Source organism: Nyctibius grandis, chromosome W (assembly GCF_013368605.1).
Source record: "Nyctibius grandis isolate bNycGra1 chromosome W, bNycGra1.pri, whole genome shotgun sequence".
Classification (NCBI taxonomy): domain Eukaryota; kingdom Metazoa; phylum Chordata; class Aves; order Nyctibiiformes; family Nyctibiidae; genus Nyctibius; species Nyctibius grandis.
Genome location: NC_090694.1, coordinates 9,762,561 through 9,786,712, shown reverse-complemented (window position 1 = coordinate 9,786,712; position 24,152 = coordinate 9,762,561). Strand labels below are relative to the sequence as shown.

Here is a 24,152-nt window from a genome sequence, read left to right as displayed (position 1 = left end):
GTCGAGTCTGTTTTGCCCATGACAGTAATTCGTGAGTGAGCTCTCCCTGTCCTTATCTTGACCCATGAGCCTTTCATTATATTTTCTCTCCCCTGTCCAGCTGAGGAGGGGGAGTGATAGAGCGGCTTTGGTGGGCACCTGGCATCCAGCCAAGGTCAACCCAGCATAAACCATTAAGCCAAAGAAATACAAATAGTTCTGGTTTCTCGGAAGAGAAAATTTAAAAGTCAAGCTGTGGTTAGCATTGTAATAGTACTCAGTAGAAACAGATACAAGAAATAAGGCAGAATAAAACCTAGGGCTTAGCCCTGCATATCAATTTATGCCTGCAGACTCCCCTATCTTACAGGCAGCCTTTGGGCTGTTAGCAAAGAAATAAAGATCACAGAATCATCATAGAATGGTTTGGGTTGGAAGGGACCTTAAAGATCATCTAGTTCCAACCCCCCTGCCACAAGCAGGGACACCTTCCACTAGACAAGGTTGCTCAAAGCCCCATCCAACCTGGCCTGGAACACTGCCAGGGAGGGGGCATCCACAACTTCTCTGGGCAACCTGTTCCAGTGTCTCACCACCCTCACAGGAAAGAATTTCTTCCTAATATCTAATCTAAATCTACCCTCTTTCAGTTTAAAACCATTATCCCTTGTCCTATCACTACATGCCCTTGAATAATGTCCCTCTCCTGCTTTCCTGTAGGCCCCCTTCAGGTACTGGAAGGCTGCTATAAGGTCTCCCCAGAGCCTTCTCTTCTCCAGGCTGAACAGCCCCAACTCTCTCAGCCTGTCTTCATAGGAGAGGTGCTCCAGCCCTCTGATCATCTTGATGGCCCTCCTCCGGACTTCCTCCGACAGCTCCATTTCCTTCTTATGTTGGAGGCCCCAGAGCTGGATGCAGGATGATCTTGACATGCAGAGTCCAGTAGCATCATGTCGTTCCCTAGCCAGGGATCATTTCATCAAACATAAAGAACTAATATCTACATTTTAGGTGCTTCATGGAGAAATTTTCTTAAATAAATGGTCATATTTCCCAGACAGTGAAGAGAGGTATATGCTTCCATGTGCATGTGTCACGGTTTAAAGCTGGGCCAGCTATTAAACCGGTGGCAGGTGCTCTATATTAACCCTCCCAACCCCACAGAAGGGAAAGGGAAAGGGAAAAGGGAGAGAGACTTATGGGTTGGAAAGTTAAAACAGTTTTAATAAACTATAATAATGAAAAAGAGTATAATAATAATAATAATGGAAATAATTAAATATATACAAATATATACAAAACTAAGATCGAGCTCCCCCGATGATGGTCACATCACCACCGGCACTGCAGGGCAGGCTCCAGGAAGGCCCAGACTGGGCCCAGCGACAGATGGGAACTGGATTCAGGGATGCACAGATCGGGATCGGGGGAAGCAGGAAAACAGAGAGTCCTCTTCGGACACCGGCCATAGAAGAAGGGGGGCAAGAAGGGCAAGAAGGAGCGAGACCCTCGTGATCCCCCTGCTTTATACTGAGAATGACGTGTATGGGATGGCATACCTTCGTTGGTCAATTTTGGGTCACTTGCCCTGTCCGCTCCTCCCTGCAGGTGCGACCCTCCTGCAGCTCTTCACTCATAATCAGTGAGGAATTTAGCAGTGACCTTGGTTTCTCTAAGAATAAGTACAGCAAGAGCCTTTCTGCATAACATCCCTACCGGTGCCTCAGTGATAACTACAAACTTCGAGCGTTATCAGTCCTGGAAGCAGACACTGTCTGCAAAACATGCAGTTACTTTCAGAAAGTGCAGTTACTTAGAAGAAACTTAGCTGAAAGTAAAAAATCACTGAAAGGAAAATTGGTCTGTTTTAGGCCAAACCAGGACAGTATGTGATCTTGCTATGGAAAGCTTTCCAGGCCAAATAGGAAACATTGGCATTTTAGAATGGCTGCTTCATTAGACCCTTAAAAATCAGGAAAAGGTTAAGTACTTACTTTGAAAGCAGTGAATCATACCTGAAACTTTTTTTATTTTTCTCACAAGGATTGATGAGGCTGACTAATTGTACCAGTCGTTTCATGGCCCTACATCGTTTCAGTTTTGACAAAGAACAGAAATTATGAATATGAAAGCAACATGTGGCAGAACAGGCACATGCTTAGAGGTGCCCTTATCTCTCTTAGACCAAGGTTATATCTACACAATGTAGTATACACAAACCTGAACTCAGTTCAAGGTACCTACTCTAATGAGTAGACACATTGCAAAACTGCTCAGCTGGGTAAATAGTAAGCTGTGGTTAGTCTAATACTGCGCTCTGCAGTACCACACTTTCTTTAAAGCAAGTGAAGGGCTAATTCAGGTATATCTGTACTGAACTACAGCTACAGTGCTGGCATATCCCCATGCTGTGTGTCAGGCTGTGATACTAACATTTCCACACTGCATGAAAGAGAGCTTGACCCATCTTTCAAATTTGTCTTTCTACAGGTACATTCATCTACGTTTATGCATGTAAGAAGAATTTAAATCTTGCCTCGTACGTAAGCAATTGGAAGGACAGTTAATTACTCATAAAAAATGCTGAGTTTCATTTTACCGGCTTGTTAGTCTGTCTTATGGATTTGTTTAATGTTTCTCATTCTGTCCCCTGCCATTTTTCCTGACAGACCTTTTGCAGTGGCCACAAATCAGCAAGTGCAGATCACCTGAACTGGAGACATTTTCATGTTATTGGACTGATGGAAATTTTTATAACCTCACTGCTCCAGGAACAATACAATTATTGTACATGAAAAGGTAATAATATGAAAACAATGAAAGAAAGAGGAAAAGAAAAAGAAGTCATGTACTTTGATATGCCTGTTAGCTCATTGCTGTTAATTTTTTGCTGTGATGTGAACCATATTGTTTTTAAGGGCATAAAACTGTCATTTAAATACATATTTTTCAATGTCAAAATATGTTGTTAAAAAACAAGCATTTTGCAGTGACAAGCATTAATTGGCAGATAATTAAGAACACATTCTTATTAAATTTAGGTCCAGGTTGCAGAATCCAAAACTGAACACTGTATGGCTTGGGAAAGGAGCTTTTAACAGAGAACTTCAGTTTATTCCTTATCAAACTGACATGCAACTGTGAGATTCCTTATATCTGTGCTCATATGTGGAGTGTGGATATAAGCACCTTTCAATTTTTTTTATTAAAGTTTTCTAGAACTTCCATTGATCAATTCATAGAATCATAGAGTGGTTTGGGTTGGAAGGGACCTTTAAAGGTCATTTAGTCCAACTCCCCTGCAATGAACGGGGACATATTCAACTAGATCAACTTGCTCAGAGCCCTGTCCAGCCTGACCTTGAATGTTTCCAGGGATGGGGCATCTACCACCTCTCTGGGCAATCTGTTCCAGTGTATCACCACCCTCATCGTAAAAAATTTCTTCCTTATGTCTAGTCTGAATCTACCCTCTTTTAATTTAAAACCATTACCCCTTGTCTTGTTGCAACAAGCCCTGCTAAAAAGTTTGTCCTCACCTTTCTTATAGGCACCCTTTAAGTACTGAAAGGCTGCAATAAGGTCTCCCTGGAGCCTTCTCTACTCCAGGCTGAACAACCCCAACTCTCTCAGCCTTTCCTCATAGGAGAGGTGTTCCATCCCTCTGATCATTTTTGTGGCCCTCCTCTGGACCAGCTCCAACAGCTCCATGTCTTTCTTGTAGTGAGTCCAGAGGAGGGCCACGAAGATGATCAGAGGGCTGGAGCACCTCTCCTATGAAGACAGGCTGAGAGAGTTGGGGCTGTTCAGCCTGGAGAAGAGAAGGCTCCAGGGAGACCTTATAGCAGCCTTCCAGTACCTGAAGGGGGCCTACAGGAAAGCGGGAGAGGGACTTTTTAACTTTTTACAAGGGCATGTAGTGATAGGATATGGGGTAACGGTTTTAAACTGAAAGAGGGTAGATTTGGATTATATATTAGGAAGAAATTCTTTCCTGTGAGGGTGGTGAGACACTGGAACAGGTTGCCCAGAGAAGTTGTGGATGCCCCCTCCCTGGCAGTGTTTAAGGCCAGGTTGGATGGGGCTTTGAGCAACCTGTTCTAGTGGAAAGGTGTCCCTGCCCATGGCAGGGGGGGTTGGAACTAGATGATCTTTAAGGTCCCTTCCAACCCAAACCATTCTATGATTGTGCTGAGGACTCCAGAGCTGGACACAGGACTCCAGGCGGGGTTTCACGAGAGCAGAGTAGAGGGGCAGAATCACCTTCCTCGACCTGCTGGCCATGCTTCTTTTTATGCAGCCCAGGATACAGTTGGCCTTCTGCACTGCGAGCACACATTGCTGGCTCATGTCCAGGTTTTCATCTGCTAGTACCCCCAAGTACTTCTCCTCAGGGCTGCTCTCAATCCCTTCATCCCTCAGCCTGTATTGATACGAAGGGTTGCCCTTACCCAGGTGCAGGACCTTGCACTTGGCCTTGTTGAACCTCATGAGGTTCCCATGGGCCCACTTCTCAAGCTTGTCCAGGTCCCTCTCGATGGCATCCCATCCCTCAGGCACGTCAACCACACCACCCAGCTTGGTGTCATCTGCAAATTTGCTGAGGGTGCACTCGATCCCACTGTCTGTGTCACTGATGAAGATATTAAACAGTACTGGTCCCAATATGGACCCCTGAGGAACACCACTTGTCACTGATCTCCATCTGGACATTGAGCCTTTGAGCACTACCCTCTGGATGCGACCATCCAACCAATTCCTTATCCACCGAACAGTCCACCCATCAAATCTATATCTCTCCAATTTAGAGAGAAGGACATTGTGGGGGACCGTGTCAAAGGCCTAGATTAATTGCTAGATTAAAGTCTGAATGTGTAGGTCAAGGTAAAAAGTCTGCTCTGAGACTGAGGATTATGTTTCTTTGAGCCCTGTTCAATTCTGATTCACATTCCACTTAAGCTCTTGTAATTTTCATGATTTTACAATGATTAGCCTGAAAGAGGACATAGACATTACCAGTAATGGCTATTAAGGAAAAGAGGCCTTTTGTTCACAGGAATAGGAGGATGTAAGTTTCTGTTCCATCTAATGTTTCAGCCTTTTTGATCTACAGATGCTTTCTACTGGTGATGATAAATTTGCCTAGCAAACTTAAGCTTAATGGCAAAGCTTGATTTCTTACTTTTCTGAGACCTCTCAGAAATATAGGGGTCCAAGTTAAAACCACTGTTTAAGTGTAAATGTTTACTTGACAGTTGTCAGTGGCATGCATCAAGAGAGTACAAACTTTAAAAATTAATTAAACTCTACAATAAAGCAGTACCACATATGTTGAACAGTTCACATTTCATCTTTGCCCCAGAAATTAGTATACTGCAATAAAAGATGTGAATTGAACATCCACATTAAAAATATTTCTGTTTTAATGTGCAAGCAACATATAAGGCTCAGGACTGAACTGTATCACCTAACCCAGTCTCCTGCTTAACCCAAACCATAGTGCCTAACCACGTACACCTTTATCAAGTCCTGACTCTGGCAGAGCTACAGCATTTCCTTTAGAAAAGTGTCTGGTCTCATCAGCTAAGCACAAGACCTGTGCTTAGTGGCAGAAATGCTTCTTATTCAATTTATGTAGCATCTGCCTTTTTACTTCTTAAGCACTCACTCCAGTATTGAAGGCTGCACTTGGCATAATTGGTTTAGCTTAATCCTCCTTCTGTACAGCTTGAATGGCTCATAGTAAGAAAAGGCATTTACAGTATATTTTTAACAAACCAAGACTGTAATTTTTGAAAAGATCCCTATTCGCTCTATATTTGGGCTGAGAGAGAATATTGAGATAAAGAACAGCAGCAGCAGATCTGTTCACGATGAGATTTGTTTTTCTAAAGTGACTTCAGAAATACTGAATAAATGTCTGTCACTTTTCCTGTAGAATATTTCTAATAATCTGATTGTTCCCATTTTGCTTTACTGAAGACTTCTTTGTTTTTGGACCTGCTGCATAGTTTCAGCTTGGCCGTATGAAAATGACCCTACACAAGTAGCAGCGTTTCTCAGTCTGAGAATCCATGCCACTCTTTATAACTGCTGGTTTGTTGTTTTTAAGAGATGAAATGAAATCTATGAATGTGATATTTCCTGGTGCAATTCTTTTATTTACAAAGAACATTTATGTATTTTTGAACAGTCAGAATGAAAAAACATAAGGGGTTTCTTGCTAGTAGTTCCAAGCCTGTGTTTTAGAAGTTCTGTATCCCAAGGAATTTAGCCCTTCCTCACTCACAGTGCTGTATTTCTCTTCCTTTCTTTCACAACCTGCGGTCCTGGGTTGGTTTGTGCCAGGTCTCCTGCGTCATTAACCCCCGGGCACTTTCCCATGTGAGCAATCAATGCTCCAGTGCCTACATCCCAATTCAACTCCCAAGGGCAATGCACTCCCCTGTCCTTGGCTTTGCAGGTGGTGCAGTTTCAGATCTCATTATGTAGATGGGCATCTTATTGCAATTTAATTTTGCCTGAACAACAGTTGCTTAAATGCATATCAAATTTACCTAAGTTTGCGCTTGCTGGTAGTCATTAGCACCTACCAGCATGACAACATGTGCTCTCTGACTGATCTTTTGGAAACATCACCCAAAGCACAGAAATGCCACTACCAGTACATGAGAACCTAAACACATTTATGCAGGTTGCTTGGATAGTGGTTTGGCTTCATTCTAAGTCACAACAAATATTGACATGTATTTCTCACTTCCATAGAAGTTATGACTTATCAACAAGTCTTGTAACATCTATAATTTGTACCTTGTAAGATCTATAAATCTCTCTCTCATGTATATTATATTTTTGTTGTCATTCTAGGAATGATGAAGACTGGAAAGAATGCCCTGATTATATCACTGCAGGAGAAAATAGCTGTTATTTCAACACATCCTACACCTCTATTTGGATACCTTATTGTGTTAAGCTTGCCAATAAAGATGAAGTATTTGATGAAAAATGTTTCAGCGTTGATGAAATAGGTATGCTTCCATTATGCATTTTACCTCTATATTTTTATACCACAGTAGGTGTGATTCTATAAGCTTTCGTGTTATTCATACTGTATTTAAATTCTCCTTCTCAGAAAGGTTAGTTTCTAAAAAATACGATATATAGAAAGGGATTTGGTTTTGTAACATATATAATGTGATCCACACCAGAAAATATTGCCCAGGTTGAAGAAAGCTAAAAGGATAAAAGTAAATACATAGTTTCTCTTTATGAATACCAGTGGTCTCTCAAATGTGTGCAGATGAGTTTGCCTTTGCTGTCACTCTGAGCCCTTTCTAATGGATGCTACATCCCCTTGTTCAGTGTGAGCAAGGATGGCATTAAAATCTTGATTCTGCAAAGTTCTGGAACCAAATAGGTTTTTGTTCCTGAATCAACACTAATCTGCAGAATCAGGATGTTTAGCATTTCTAAGCTAGAATTTATACTTATTGCAGTATGAATTGTGACTGAGATTTTCCAGACATTATTGCTTGTTCAGAGCAGTGGTGTATGTATATGCAATTAACACTTTATTCCTGCAAGTGACTAGAATACCTGCTGTTCCGTTTTCTTCAGCTGAGCAAAACTGAGGGTGCATTCTTGTTACCAGACTTGTAGCGACTTTGTCATTGATTCATAGGTTTAGATTTTAATCAGCAAATGTGTGGTTAATATGCTTTTTTAGTCCTGAAATCATTTAACAGTGTGTAGTAAGAATGGACATTTCACATTGAAAACTGGCTGGTTTATTCCAAATACTCTGTTTAAACAGTACTACCTGATCCCCCTGTCCACCTCAACTGGACTCTGCTAAATACTAGTCAGACTGGGATCCATGGGGATATCCAAGTAAGATGGGATCCACCACCAACAGCAGATGTTCAGAAGGGATGGATTACTCTGGAGTATGAATTGCAGTACAAAGAAGTTAATGACACAAAATGGAAGGAGGTATGAAGCAAATATTTATTATACAATAGTCATAGTATAGCGCAGGCTTGTTCTGTCCCTAACACTTTTGTACTACTATGAAAAGCAACAGGTTTGTAATTGCTAACTAGAAGATACCTTAAGTCTTAAACAATATGCCCATATTCTTCTGAAGTGTTTTGGTAAACATTGTAACTTTATGTATCAAGATAGTTGGCACGCAGGATAATAATAAGACACCCTGAAATCCCTGTGTTAGATTAGGAAGTATAGCAATAGTCACATATATACAAGTTTTTTCAAGGATAAAATATTTCCCTATTGTTTTCCTAAACCTCAGCTATTTGAAACAGTGCATGGTATTTTTAGTAGTTGGAACAGGAATATTATGGTTGGAAAATGTCACTGTGTCAGTCCAGATTTTTCAGGGTACCTGTAAAATTCTAATATTTATAAATATCATTTCAACAGATTAAAAAAAGAAAGAAAAACTTTGAGTTATATTTTAAAATTTGATACAATAAGCAAGTAAAAACAATGCAACATAGATAAAACATACAGATTTCATACCAGACAGCAATGTTAAATTTGTGACTATATGGATAGTCCATGAAAATATAAAATGTTTATACCCCAAGTATTTTAAATTTTCTTTTGAAAATCACTAACTTCTCATGTAGTTAGTTTTCCTGTTATGGGGAAAAAAAATTGCACCCAGCTTACCTGAATGCATAGGTTAAGTGCCAGTGTGACATGGAATATTTGCATATGGAGACTTCTTCCTGAATACCAGTTCAATGCAATAAGAACATCATTTCAGAGCAGAACCCTTCCTTTACTTTCTTATTAATATGAAGTGAGTTAACTGACAGAAGGAAGGCAGATAATACTGTTATGAATTTGTCTTAATCTATGAAAGGCAAATTTACCAACTGAAACATAGTCAAGTTGGTTGGTTGGCCTTCATCTGTGAAAGACCTTGGACCCCTCCTCACCTCTGATCCTTCTCAATGTTAGCATTTTCTGTTTATCCTACTCCTTACTAGTAAGTCTACAGCCAAACAGGCCTATAATGTCTATAACTTTTTCCTAATACTTGTCTGAATTTCTTTCTGTACTCGTTTAAGCTACACTTACTTCATAGCCTCTATATTTTAAAGCCTACAAAATGAGTTAAGGCAGTAAATCAATACTCCTTAAGAACTTGAAAATATGCAGAGTATTTATGGGATTTACAAAAGCAGGTGGCAATATAGATACCTCTTTAAAAATGCAGTTTTGATTTTTTTATAAGCCTTTAGGTATCAATCATATAAATACCCTAATAAAGCTTTGTTCTTGCTCCAGTACCATCAGTAATACCAGCATGCCTTGAGAATGAGAATATAGCTAGCAAAATCACAACCCTGGACTTCAGGAGGGCCAACTTTGGCCTCTTCAAGCAATTGCTAGGGGAAATCCCATGGGACAGGGTACTAGAAGGTAAGGGGGCCGAAGATAGTTGGTTAGCATTCAAGGACTGCTTCTTCCGAGCTCAAGATCAGAGCATCCCAGCAGGTAGGAAGTCAAGAAAGGGTACCAGGAGACCTGCATGGTTAAACAGGGAACTGCTGGGCAAACTCAAGTGGAAGAAGAGGGTGTACAGATCATGGAAGGAGGGGCTGGCCACTTGGGAGGAATATAAGTCTGTTGTCAGAGGATGTAGGGAGGCAACTAGGAAAGCTAAGGCCTCCTTGGAATTAAACCTTGCAAGAAAGGTCAAGGACAACAGAAAGGGCTTCTTCAAATACATTGCAGGTAAAGCCAACACTAGAGGCAATGTAGGCCCACTGATGAATGAGGTGGGGGCCCTGGAGACAGAGGATAAAAAGAAGGCGGAGTTACTGAATGCCTTCTTTGCCTCTGTCTATACTGCTGGAGGCTGTCCTGAGGCCCCAGAGGAAATCAGGATAGAGGAAGAGTCTGTCTTGGTTGATGAGGGCTGGGTCAGGGACCAATTAAGCAATCTGGATGTCCATAAATCCATGGGCCCTGATGGGATGCACCCGCGGGTGCTGAGGGAGCTGGCGGAAGTCATTGCTAGGCCACTCTCCATCATCTTTGCTAAGTCGTGGGCAACGGGAGAGGTGCCTGAGGACTGGAGGAAAGCGAATGTCACTCCAGTCTTCAAAAAGGGCAAGAAGGAGGACCCGGGTAACTATAGACCGGTCAGCCTCACCTCCATCCCCCGAAAGGTGATGGAACAACTTGTCCTTGGTGCTGTCTCTAGGCACATCAAGGATAGGGGGATCACTAGGGGCAGTCAACATGGCTTCACCAAGGGGAAGTCATGCTTAACCAACTTGATAGCCTTTTATGAGGACATAACCCGGTGGATAGATGATGGTAAAGCTGTGGATGTGGTCTGTCTTGATTTCAGTAAAGCATTTAACACGGTCTCCCACAGCATCCTCACAGCTAAACTGAGGAAGTGTGGTCTGGATGATCGGGTAGTGAGGTGGATTGTGAACTGGCTGAAGGAAAGAAGCCAGAGAGTGGTGGTCAATGGGACAGAGTCCAGGTGGAGGCCTGTATCTAGTGGAGTCCCTCAAGGGTCGGTACTGGGACCAGTACTATTCAATATATTCATTAATGACTTGGATGAGGGAATAGAGTGCACTGTCAGCAAGTTCGCTGAGGACACTAAACTGGGAGGAGTCGCTGACACACCAGAAGGCTGTGCTGCCATTCAGAGAGACCTAGACAGGCTGGAGAGTTGGGTGGGGAGAAATTTAATGAAATATAACAAGGGCAAGTGTAGAGTCCTGCATCTGGGCAAGAACAACCCCATGTATGAGTACAAGTTGGGGGCAGACCTGTTGGAGACCAGCGTAGGGGAAAGGGACCTGGGGGTCCTAGTGGACAGCAGGATGACCATGAGCCAGCAGTGTGCCCTTGTGGCCAAGAAGGCCAATGGCATCCTGGGGTGTATTAGAAGGGGTGTGGTTAGCAGGTCGAGAGGTTCTCCTCCCCCTCTACTCTGCCCTGGTGAGGCCGCATCTGGAATATTGTGTCCAGTTCTGGGCCCCTCAGTTCAAGAAGGACAGGGAACTGCTAGAGAGAGTCCAGCGCAGAGCCACGAAGATGATTAAGGGAGTGGAACATCTCCCTTATGAGGAGAGGCTGAGGGAGCTGGGTCTCTTTAGCTTGGAGGAGACTGAGGGGTGACCTCATTAATGTTTATAAATATGTAAAGGGCAAGTGTCATGAGGATGGAGCCAGGCTCTTCTCAGTGACATCCCTTGACAGGACAAGGGGCAATGGGTGCAAGCTGGAACACAGGAGGTTCCACATAAATATGAGGAAAAACTTCTTTACAGTGAGGGTAACTGAACACTGGAACAGGCTGCCCAGAGAGGTTGTGGAGTCTCCTTCTCTGGAGACATTCAAAACCCGCCTGGACGCATTCCTGTGTGATATGGTCTAGGTAATCCTGCTTTGACAGGGGGATTGGACGAGATGATCTTTCGAGGTCCCTTCCAATCCCTAACATTCTGTGATTCTGTGATTCTGTAATAGTTCTCAGGAGAGCAAAGGTTTGAAGTTCAGTGTTTCTTCTTTCAGAAAACAGATAAGGAATTGCTGAATACTATACTTGCCTCAAGAAAAATAGTACTATAGATTATGTTGTACTGCAGCTGTATATATTGTATGTTATTGTGCCTTTCAGCTTAAAAGCACAAATGTGGCATAATTCCCTGAGACACTATCAGTTAGAGCACAAAAGAGAATTTTTTGAACAAAATCTTGGTCTGGGCTGAGACAATTGCAAAACTCCTAATAACAGCATTGGAGTAACAATTTCACTCTTTGCATTCTTTGCTACAAATATCTTCTGTAATGAGTGTTGAAGCAGTAAAGAGAGAGATGTCCAGTTATACTGTTATTACTATTTTTATACACAAAGGATAATCTTTGCTTAAATATATCATAATGTTTTGTACATATAACTGATACAAAAATTGATACAAAAATTAATTTATAGTACTTCAAATGGTACTAAATCTCCCCCTTACTGAGACTTGTTTGTAATTTTTTAGAGGTTTTGGGATGAACTTGTTTGATTTTTCATGTATATCATTCATTTTTTTTCAATCCATTTACTAATTGAAAATAGATAACATAACTTGAAAGAGGACTAAAACATTAAGTAGTAAAGTGTTATAACAGTAAGTCATAGTGATAAGAGGATCAAAATTATTTTCTGAGAAACTTCCTAAAAACCATAAAATTCCCACCCTCATATAGTGGCTGTTCATGAGACAGAGCCAAATTTAATGTGTCTCACAGTTTGAAAAAATTTCATCATTGTTAGTAGCTCCTCGCTGGGTATCTTTTTAAAATTCTACTCTTATCTTGAAGTGTTGCCCATTACATTCACTAGAATAAAATTCTGTCCCCTCTTATGTCTATCCAAGTTTACTAGTCACGACTAGCACTAGCTATACAGACCTTGTGAGGCTGCTGTGTTTTTCAAATAAGGTGCGAAAACACACATCATCTGAGCAGCAGTGAAGAATGACGACTTAGTAGTGAAGTGTCTAACTATGAAGTGCCTAAAAATGTATGCATGATAGGGAATCTTGAAAGTCTAATTTTCCTTTAGTTATTTATTGAATTTTAAATTAGGCTGATCTTTTGACGACTTAAAAAAAAAAAAAAAAAACAAACAAACAGGCCCAGATCCACCTGACATGGGATGAAATTGGTGATCACAGCTCAGTCCTCAGTGAAGAGGGCTGGATCAGGGAGGACTGCTGGCTCTCGTTATCTTGTTGAATTTCTGCTGGAAAAGGTCCATTTCACACTGCAGTGAAGTGCACTTAGGGCAAGGAAGCATGGAGTACTAACTCCAGAGCTGAACACCGTCATTGTGTCCATACAGCATTGTGGCTGAGACAGAGAGCTTACTAGTTTTGGGGGGCAAAACTCATCTCCCTACACTGCATTAGATATACAGCCTAATATTTCCATGTGGTATACTGTGTTGTATGGGTGTCCGACGCTGCGCTATGCCTTCCCCAGGGTACCTCTGAACCTTTCCCCGGTACTGCCCATCTCCCAGTTTTCACTATTTTTCTGTTAAAGTTGGTGAAAGCCGTTGCCTTGGTTGCTGTGTTGCCTGTGGTGCCTGGGCCAGCCTCTGCCTCTGGTGCCCCCCATCCCAGAGAGCACTCTCAGCATCCCAGGGGCTCCAGCTGACTAGTGACAAACAGTTGCTCTGCGGTCTGTGTTAACTCCTTCTTACAGGGCCAGACTCACACAGGCAGCACAGTCACACAGCTCAGTGTGACAGCAGGTTTGTCACGTTTCTTTAGTATGGCAATCACAAGCATCACTCTGTGTACACTGACTGAACAGCATGCAGTAAGTCCAGCAACCCAGCGGTCTGGTTCCAAGCTCCCCTTCACATACTTTAAATGACTTTTCTATATGCTGTCATGCATTTTTATTAGTTATCTTTTATCATGTCTCTCTCATATAGTTTTTAATTGATTTAATTCATATCACAAATGCTATTCATCTATTCAGTTCATGCTGTACCTTCCCCAGTCTATACATCTTGCTCCATCCAGGTGTCTTACATAAAGTTTTGTTAGTCCATTAATGGGCTAGAGACATCCTGCCCATTAATCAATTATCTGCTCTTTAGCAACTCTTGCAATTTCAGGTGTACAGCTACAGTAATTCTACTTCATATTTTTCAGGGCTCTATTTTGGCCTGCATACTGCCTTTTCCAAGTGCCACCATTATTTGGGGGTAGATAAAATTTTGTGTGGTCCAGCATCCCTCTCCTAAGAATTTCCACTAATTGTTTCAGCAAAAAAAAAATAAATTATATACTGTAAAACTTTAGTATACTATTTCTTTGTGGCTTCATAGCACAAAATAAGTAAACTGGACTATTATAAATTGTATTCCCTTCCCAACACTTTCCAACTGGATTATCTTCACATGTTAAAAACCTCTGTGATGTAGAGCAATGGTTCTCCAGGATCTTGTGCTCAACAGAGAAAAGCAGTCTGTCTGGGATCACTGCCTCCTCCAAAATCTGCAGCTACAGTGATTATAGGATTGTATTGTTCAAGCTTCTTTCAAATCCCCAATGGCTGTTGTTTTCCAGGTGTTTTAATTCTTAGCCCATGATGAGTTTTGCCAGTATCATCCTTGATTCTGAAATAAAAGTAGAATATAACATCTGCCACATGCATTTCTATTTTGTGCATTTTCCTTATTTTTATATACTTATGTTGGGCTGTTAGAGATAGAATAGAATAGAATAGAATAGAATAGAATAGAATAGAATAGAAAAAATACATATTATTAGAGGAGAAATAGAAGAAAAGAGAGATTTCACATATTAAGACCTCCAATGTGACTTCCTACATAGTTTGATATGCAGCAGTATCTAAGTATGTTGCAGTTAATATAGAAGTCTCAAGACCAACAATCTGATGCCAGCTCTCACAGTCTCCATTATCACATTTTATATATAGTCAAAGATTTTGGGAGCTATGCAGTCTTCCCCAAATAAATACATTTGTAAGATGCAATACAGGTTAGAAGGCCTTTAAATCATTTTTCTTCTTAAAATTAATTCCATAATGGATATTGCACTAGTTTTAAGACTTCCATGTAATTTCAACAAGGTTTTTAGCATTGTGAAGTCAGTAATGTGTTATAACAGTAAAAAGGATTTACAACCTGATAAGATCAATGGGAGATATTCACACCACCTACTTATGGCATGTAACTGGGAGCAGCTGCCTTTCTTCATTGATTGTATTTACAGAGAGCTTGGATTGTCTGCTTTTGGTCCCCTGAATCACAACAAAGCCTGATGGCTAGTAAGTCAAGAATAAATGGTGTGAATTTTCTCTGAACTCTTCTCATGGTATCCTTACAGTTCCAAGTAGTAAAAAGGCCTTCAAATGTTTATTTCTCAAATCAAAAAGCAGTGTAAAATTGCCAGTACAACTCAAACAAATAAATCACAGTCCTTCTGTCTTTACAGTTAGAACCCAGGCTCTCAACAGTGGTTCCACTGTACTCTCTGAAGATGGGAAGAGATTATGAGATACGAGTCCGATCAAGACAACTTACCTCTGAAAAATTTGGGGAGTTCAGTGAAATCCTTTATGTATCTTTTTCTCAAACAGGTGTTGAATTTGTTCATTGTGCTGAAGGTAAATAAGTGAAGTGCAGCAAAGTGTTTTTATAACCATTGCTGTCTTTTTGTCTTTTGGGTGTTGGGTTTTTGGGGGGGAGGTTTCTCCTTACCTTTGATGTTGTATGCTTGAGTGGATTGATAATGCAGCCTACTACATGAAAATCATTTGGTAAGATTGAGAGTGTACAAATTCCATATACAAGTTCAGAAGTAAACTCATCAAGACTTTCCCAGCTCATCAGAGAGCAAAAATACAGATAGCTTTAAGAATCAGAAATAATAACTGCTGTTGCATATCCTATAGAGCCTAAAACACAATTAAATCTCATACTTCATTGTGTAAACTGAGCACTCCAGTAGTGAAGAGAAGAATTGTCACTTTTATTAAAGTGTTATACTGCTGGCTAAGTTTGTTACCAGAATTATGTGCTTTTCTGATCTGCCCGATACTATCAAGGACAGCGTTTTTCTGATTCTTGTTTCTGTCTTGTACTGGTTTTTAAAGTCCTATTAAAGACAGAAGAAATAGCCATTGAGCACCACATTTTTTCTATTAAAAGAATGAGACGGTGCCTTTTCCTAAAGCATTCTCAGGTCTGAGCTACTAAATTAACTCTTCAAAATATGAGCTCTTCAGCAAGTTATTTTAACAAGCTGCTTCACTTAATTTTCCAGAATATTAGTGGAGGTGTTAAATAAAACCACCCATAACTCTTATCTTTCAAAATCTTGCTAGATTGGCCATTTTAACTCTTTGTATTACTAGTTTTCATTCATAATTTATATGAACAGCTAATGTTCTGTCCACATGGCATTATTTTGTCAAGGTTTTCATATGAACTGCATTAAGTTGTCAAGGTTTTATATGAACAAAATTAAAATACTATGAAAATCTAAGGCCATCATATGAGCACAGTTTTCTTCAGTCATGTCCTGGTTTCATGGAATAAAATTTATAGAATCAAGTTTCTGTTAGATTTTTGTTTCAGTTTGTGGCCAGCCATGGTGATCAGGGCCATTAGCAGCTAAACACAGGGCATCTGACCCAGGCTGGCCCACAGATGTATTCTATATCATTAACATCAAGTTCACTACAAAAGGGAAAGCTTGCTGGGGAGAAGTGGGGTGTGGTTTTGTTTTGGTTTTGTTTTTTTTTTTTGTGTGTTTTTTTTTCCTCCCCCTCCCCCTCTTTTGCATTCTCAACCATTGCTATTCCTGGAGCAACTTGCTGCAGCTCTGTAGCTAAGTATAATTTTGTGTGTTTTGTATTATCATTGATATTGGTTTCTTTATTTTATTAAATCTGTTTAATTTTAACCCACAAATCTCCCTCCTTTTCCCAATTTCCATCCTTGGTTGGGGAAGGGACACTGTGCGAGAGCGCAACTGTTCTTGTTTAGCCCTGGGTGCGGGCTAAATGAAGACAAGTCACTACAACCCAGATTCTGCGAGTTGATCCATATCTATACATCTCACACAGCAGCAGTGATCTGATTTGATGGATCAGTTCTTCACCATGTACTGCATTGCTGGATTGGGACATAAGTTGGAAATTCACAAAGGAAAATTGGGAAACCATAAGATGGTCTGGCAAAATTTATTCTTACTTGTTTTGTATTTTACCCTTAGGAACACAGAATTAAAATTGAATTTTTCCATGTTAAAAGTTAAGTATTTAAATTGAAATGTACTATTCTATCTTTTTGAAGAAGCTGGACATTCACAGGTCTCACTGACATGACAAGGAGTTACTGGTTCTCCATTAAATTAGGGACCTAACATAAACATATCCGAATAGGACTTTAAATACTCATTCCTATAAACATGTCCAGTCAAAATCTAAGCTGAGAGCAGAGGGCTAAAACTGATGCCTGAATTTTTTTTTTTTGTCCAAAAGGCTGTATATTATGTTCATGTATAGAATTCTAAAGCTTCCTGTCCAGTATTTCTTAGCCCAAAAAATGAGTGAAGTTTGTATGGAAAACTTACAATTGGGAACAAATGAAAAGAATGTAAGGCTACAGCCAGAATAAATTTCTCTATACTTTGTATTCTACAGTGTCAGCTTAAGTATGATGGAATCACCAGTATTTAAAAGATAAAACTTTTCATTTATTAGCATTGTTATTCTTTCCTACCAAATCACATTTCTCAATCACCTGAATTCTCTCTTTGTAGCCACCTGCAAGGTAAATAAAAGGGAGAAATATTTTTTCTTTTTCTTTTTTTTTTTTTTTTTTTGCAATTGGTGGTTCACAACATAATTAATGTTCTGCCTTTAGAAAGAGTAGTATTATGCTTTTTGACACCACCATATTTTAGTTCCTGTGAGAGGAGACTAGTCTGTCTATGATTTACCACACTATTAATAATGTTCTCTCAGCTTGGGCTAACAAGCAGCAACGTGGTCTGTGGCATTATATGCCTTCAGGACTACTGGTAGCATGTTCCAAGTAGGCAGAATGTTCCTTGTGGCTGCTTTTGCTACATATATTGTCTGTATTAAGATCTTGTTTATATTAAAAAACTTGGTCTGTCTTTGCAAGGAGTCTCAGTGGACTCACTCAGTGGAAACTGTTGAGACCAAAAGGGTATTTTTATTTCTGCTTAACACAGAACTTTCACATTTAAGTAACCAAAAATTCTCCTATCAGTTTTGATGACTTTGGTATCCTCAGGCAGCAGAAGAGAATGTTGAAATTAAAGATGCAACAGAGATGCAGATTCCTGCTAACATGTTTTTGTTCTGTTGTTTCAGAAATTGAGTTTCCATGGTTCATAGTTATCATCTTCGGAGCATGTGGGCTGGCTGTAACAGTGATCTTAATTGTGTTGTCCAAACAACCAAGGTAGAGAGTTTTTATTTGTCAGATTTTATGTACTTGTAGCTCAAAAAATAGAATGCTTCAATTTTTTTTCAAATCTGGGGGACTAGAATCTATTTTGAGGATTGTTGTCCATCCTCTTAAGCTACATGGATGCTGGCATATGTACATACTGGGCCTTCAGCAGTGAGAATCTGATTATGTTAGCTTCTGTTCCTTTTAGATTGCAGAACATTTTATACTACAGTATTTACTTAGCTAATTTACTTAGGCTTTGAAGGGGATTAGTTTTTTAGTCCATTCAAATTTTGTAAATACTATTTTTACCCACTTACTGTTCAAAAGTTTCACAGAAACATGTCTATATATTTGTTTTTGTTCTTAGACTATTCCACTAATCTATGACTATTTCTTCATCGAGCCAAGGGAAAGAGCTTGAGTCATAGGGAAGTATTTGGTCTCTTTAGATAGACTGCAGCTCCTATAAGTAACAGGAATAAAATAAAACAAAGCTCAGGATTGTGCCATTTATAAAAATGACACAATGACACATATATAAAAATGACAAAATGGTCTCAAAGTGAATTAATCCCCTAAAATGTGTGTTCAGGGATGGGTTTTGGCAGAATAATTCAGCTTGTACGTCATACCAGTACTGTCCTAGACTGTGGAGCAACACTATGGTCAAGTCCCAGTGCACACATGCATGTTGTCAGCGGTCTTGTATATACACTTCAAAAATGAACACTGAGGTGTTTTGCACATACCAGCATAAGGACAAGTCACTGAAATGAAAACAAGATGGTGCAGTTGGAGGATCTCTAAAAAAATAATTTAGGCAAGCAGCACTATGCTTTGGCAGTGCTTAACTTAAGGAAGCCACTCCCTGCAATAGCATCCCAATCCTAGAGTTAAGAGCGAGGCTCCTGATACAATGCATGACAAAAGCTAGATGTGTCAGAATGGGGCAAGAACAACTCGCACGTGGGAGCAGGAGCTCACTAAGGTCAGCACACTGAGCAAGGAGTGGCTTGGTCACAGAAGATCCTGAGGGCTGAAGCATGTCTCTGATCACAGCTCATTAATATCTTCCATGCTAATCATGATTGCTGGAGGAGGCTTTTCTCCACTGAGGACCTTTCATCTGGAAAGTTTTTCTGAACCTATGGGCCTGCACCCTTTCCTTCAAACTGGTGCACGTGGTGGTGGGAGTGGCAATGTCTTCTGCAGAAGAACAGGCCGCATAGGTTTCCAGTAATGCAAAATATGCAGGCTCAGTTTCCTCCTGTATCTGAAAAGATATCAGTTCATAGTTTCCTCAATTCTGATCTCACAAGATCTGAACAAGGCTCCCTAGGACAGATGCCATAGGGTTAGGCCATACTCTTTTAGAGCTGAGAGATGTAGGCTTGAATTATATGAGGCTAAGAAAGGAGCAGAGCATAGTTCTCCCTCCTGAATGATTTCTCCAGGCAGCGAGTGGTAAAATCCTTTATCTGTTTTGTTAGCAGCAGTGTCCAATCCTGTCAGAACAGCTGATTTGTGGATTCAACTGTAAGTGCAAATCTTAAACTAGTACTCTGAGAGCCCAGCCAGTGCACAGCTAACACCGCCCCTCCAGGGATTAGGTGGAAAATTACTGAATTTCTAGCTCCCATTGAGGCTTGCTGAGCAGAACTTTGAGAGTCTGCCAAAAACAAAAACAGCTGGGGAATTTGGGCCAGCCATAGTTAAGCAGAAGTTGCCTAAATTTCTCTCTAGCACTTCTTAAGACCCCTCTGATCCTCCCTGGACCTCACCAAGGTCACTAAAAATGCAGCAAAACTAATATTTGGATTTGGATCTACCATTCCTACAGCTTACTTTCTAAAATAGGCAAGTAACCCAGTATAAAGAAAATGCTGAATTTTCCTTTTGGGAAGTACAGTTTATCTGTTTGCCAAAGAAGCAAGGAGATAAAATGGAGGACATAGGCATGACCCGCTATTGTTGGATTATTATTAATGGAAAAATCATCTTTCTATTTGGGTTTTCTTTTATGTTGTTTGGTTGAGGGTTTTTTTCTCAAAGAGTTAGAAATTCACTTTATGAAGAATTAGAATAATATGTATTTCCACAGTATGTACATGCATAAGCAAATTATTAGTTCTTTCTCTACAAGGGTAAAATCCTGTTACATTATGTTATATTACTTGTTGCATTAATAATTCAGAAAACAGAAGTGTCATAGAGTGGTAAAATACTAGCCTAAATTTTTGAAGTTGTGTTTCTGTTTTATTTATTAGTTCTGAAGTAATTCACTCTTTTCACCAACTCCTTTTTTTCTGTTCCCCTATTTAAATTTATTGGGTTTATGCAAGACTACTTTGTCCCTGAAAAAAATTGTATCAGGTTCCTTTGAAAATTATGTAAAAAGGGAAAATATTGACAGTGCTCTAGGAATTTACTCTCTTTCTATAGAGCATTAAATTATCAAAGAACGGAGTCCAAAATGGATTCCCACATAAATGTATGTGATTTCAACAAGGAAGGCTGCAGAAAACTTTTTTTTTTATTTGGAATGAGAGAAAACAATCATTCTATTTCTTAGCACTATTTGAAACTGAATCTTCAAACATTTCAGTTTTGAAGTAAATAAGTATAAATGCAATGTAAAGCTCTCTTCTTTCTAAACTCCTCATAAAGGGCCACTGTCAATTAAAAGCCATCATTTTTTTTTCCAGGTTAAAAATGCTGATTTTTCCTCCTGTACCAGTTCCAAAGATTAAAGGGATTGACCCAGATCTCCTGAAGGTAATATTGTGCTCTAAAATCTACAGTGGGAATCATTGTAGTAGTAGCAGGTGACAATTGTCCCAGGCAGAACAATTTTACAGTTTTGTAGGAAAATATTACGACATGGAGGGAGTTGCCACAGAATTAGTTTTCATTAAAAAAAAAAAAAAAACACACTTTGCAATTATTACATCAGATCCAGTTACCTTTCCTTAAGTTAACACCGTAAAAAGCACAAGCATTTTTATTCTTTCCTTTATAACATTTTTTTCTTGCTTTATAGAAAGGAAAGATAGATGAAATGAACTCCATCTTAGCCAGCCATGACAGCTACAAGACACATATATACAATGACAACTTGTGGGTTAAGTTTATTGAGTTGGACATAGAAGACCCCGAAGAAAAGAACAGAGTCTCAGATACCGACAGGCTCCTGAGTGAAGATCATCTGAAATCACAAAGTTGCTTGGGAGCGAAGGATGATGATTCTGGACGGGCTAGTTGTTGTGAACCAGATATTCCAGAGACAGACTTCAGTGCAAGTGACACATGTGATGCTATCTCTGATACTGATCAATTCAAAAAGGTAACTGACAAAGAAGAGGATCTCTTGTGCCTTCATAGGAAAGATAATGATGAGTCATTTCCAAGCCTTGCTGACACAGACACCCAAAAGCCACATACTAATACTCAGTCCAAAAATAGCCAGTTGTGGCCAGCTTTTGCAGACAGCATTGACTCAGCTAGTCCATCAATCCATACCCAGCTAAGTAACCAGCATTCATTGACAAATACTGACTTTTACACACAAGTGAGTTATATTACTCCAGCAGGCAGTGTTGTACTTTCACCAGGGCAGAAATCCAAGGTGGGGAGAGCACAGTGTGAAGGCTGCACAGAACAAAACTTCACCATGGACAATGCCTACTTCTGTGAGGCAGATGTGAAAAAATGTATTGCTGTGATTTCTCACGAAGAGGATGAGCTGCATGTCCAGGAACAAAGCTGTAACGAGGACGCTTACTTCACCACAGAGAGCCTTACCACTACTGGTGTTAATCTTGGAGCTTCAACAGCAGAAACCCCAAGTTCAGAGATGCCAGTCCCAGACTATACGTCTATTCATATAGTTCACTCTTCACAAGGCCTTGTGCTCAATGCAACTGCACTGCCTGTGCCAGACAAGGAATTCAACATGTCTTGTGGCTATGTGAGCACAGACCAGCTGAACAAAATCATGCCGTAGCTCTTCTTTGACTAGGTACGTGTAGTATTTCACAGCAGAGAGTCAGCTCGGACTTGTATGCTGAAACCAAAATGAAGTCTAAAAGTTTCTCATGGTTCTTATAATTTTATCTGAAATGTTGAAACATAAACTATTCATCAAAATATTCCTATTGTGTTCTGTAAATATTATCTATGAATTTGTCTTGAGACTTTTACTAGCAGTGACTGTCTTGTTCTTGTGGGTGTTGATTTTTGTGATACTAAACATTGAAATGACTATGTTTAATGTACAGTAAATCATACTTTTTGATAAAGCTAAAAATCAGGTGGTTTAAAGTCTAAGAATTTAGTCAAAATCATGCTGTTGGCAGAGATCTTTATATCAGTAATTGGGAACTGAACATATAGGTGAAAAAACAAAAGTAGTTTGAATAATAAACACATCTATTTTGTTTTATATAAATTAATAAAATATATTTTAATATTTTAGTCATAAAAACATAAATGTTTTCTATTACACTACACACTGTAGTTCAATTATGATGACCCATCTAAGGATCTAAGGAATGTAATTGCTGCAATCTTAAAAAGGAGTTTTTTGTTTTATAAAAGTTTTGTTTGCAGCAAAAAGAAAAAATAGATTTTTACAGAGCCACTTTATACCTCCAAAGAAACCTGTAGAGAAGTTTTCAAATGTTGTAGAAACTTACAGTAACTGATTCTATTACTTTCTTATGGTAACTAATATAGAAATATACATTGCATTTAAAGTTTTGTAGAAAACTTTAAAATAGAAAAAATATTTGGGCAAATTATTCTGGTTTTCATCAGATTCTGGTTAATGCTACTAATATACTATTTTATAAGCAAAATTTTATTGATTACTGTATTAAACAGTGTGCAACTACACTTTCATTGAAAATTTTTGAAAAACACATGAATAAGCTCTGGTGACTTAGCAGCATTATCTTTTCACATTTGACCAACTTCTGAAGCCCTCCTACAGCCAAAGGTATTACTACAGTTATTAGTTTGCGCCACATAAAGTCTTGATTAAAAAAATAAATTAAGGACTTCAGGATTTGGCCAGCAGTTCATTTTTAAAGCTATAACAGGATTAAAAGACTTAAGTGTAACAAGGGAATCGAATACAGTATTGTTCAAAAGCGTTTATCATTTTTGCAGCCTAACAGCATGTCCTCTGACTGTGTTAGGCAAACTTTCAGAAGGAGAGAAAACCAAAACTCGTTGGGAAAGCTCTCTGTTCTTATGTATATTAAGAACTTAACAGAGCTTTGCAATGAACTGTTGTTGCTTCAGAAGTTACCTTCCTAGGCATAGCAGGGTTCTTCTTAGAAAGCCAATAGGGACATTCGTTTTCTTTCTCTGACCTGAACAGAAATATATGAAGTGCAGTGAATGCAGGTCTTACTCATGATGTCTCCCACTGAACACACTGATGCTCTCCTTGTGACCAAGGTCTACAGGACCAGGCCCAACTATTGGGTGGGATTTTTAAGTTTAGCACATACTTTATGGTAAATGTGCATTAGATATTCTGCTAATTTGCTGCTATATTTTTTCTAACAAACAGCTACATTATTTAGTTTCATATAAAATTTTCATAGATGATAGACACTAATGCAAGTAATGCCAAGTACTGTGTGTGTTTGGAAGAAGTTTCTTACTCTATTTTTATTGCCTCGATCAAACTCAGAATGTCATTTTGGTACTTTACTGGTCACACAAGCTATTATACGCCAGTCAGAAGATGTGTCTTTCAGTTTCTATTTAACTTTCCTTATGTCAGTGTTTTTTTTGTTTTTCTCAAAGTTTAATAAATGTATTGTCTTTGATCTGTCCTGACACAATGTATTTTATTGCAGATAATTACATTCTTATGGAAAATAGAGACTTTATCAGGAGAAATCAAGTATTTCTCATTGAATAAAGTAGAATGCAGCTTTCCTTAGAATAGAAGCAATGCCTACTGGGATCAGTGTTTTCACTGATGATTGATATGTATATAGTTAAAAATAGAAGCACGGACTTAAATTTATAGATGGAGATAGGACATGCTGTACCCAGAACTGGACAAGACATGTGTTACTAATTTAGCAGGCCAGTTTACCTTTGGCTGGAACAGCCTGTGGTTGCAAATAAA

At 39.4% G+C, this 24,152-nt stretch overlaps 1 protein-coding gene across 1 annotated transcript in view; it reads left to right on the top strand.

Moving 5' to 3' along the window:
- Positions 1-23,790, top strand: part of LOC137675761 (growth hormone receptor-like) — a 210,493-nt gene extending 186,703 nt beyond the window's left edge. The window contains exons 4-10 of the mRNA XM_068421976.1: positions 2,649-2,778; positions 6,847-7,007; positions 7,793-7,971; positions 15,006-15,177; positions 17,920-18,010; positions 20,710-20,779; positions 21,045-23,790. Of these exons, the coding sequence (XP_068278077.1) occupies positions 2,649-2,778; positions 6,847-7,007; positions 7,793-7,971; positions 15,006-15,177; positions 17,920-18,010; positions 20,710-20,779; positions 21,045-22,007 (1,766 nt within the window). The 3' untranslated portion in view covers positions 22,008-23,790. The remainder of the gene's footprint in view (positions 1-2,648; positions 2,779-6,846; positions 7,008-7,792; positions 7,972-15,005; positions 15,178-17,919; positions 18,011-20,709; positions 20,780-21,044) is intronic.
- The last annotated feature ends 362 nt before the right edge of the window (positions 23,791-24,152 follow it).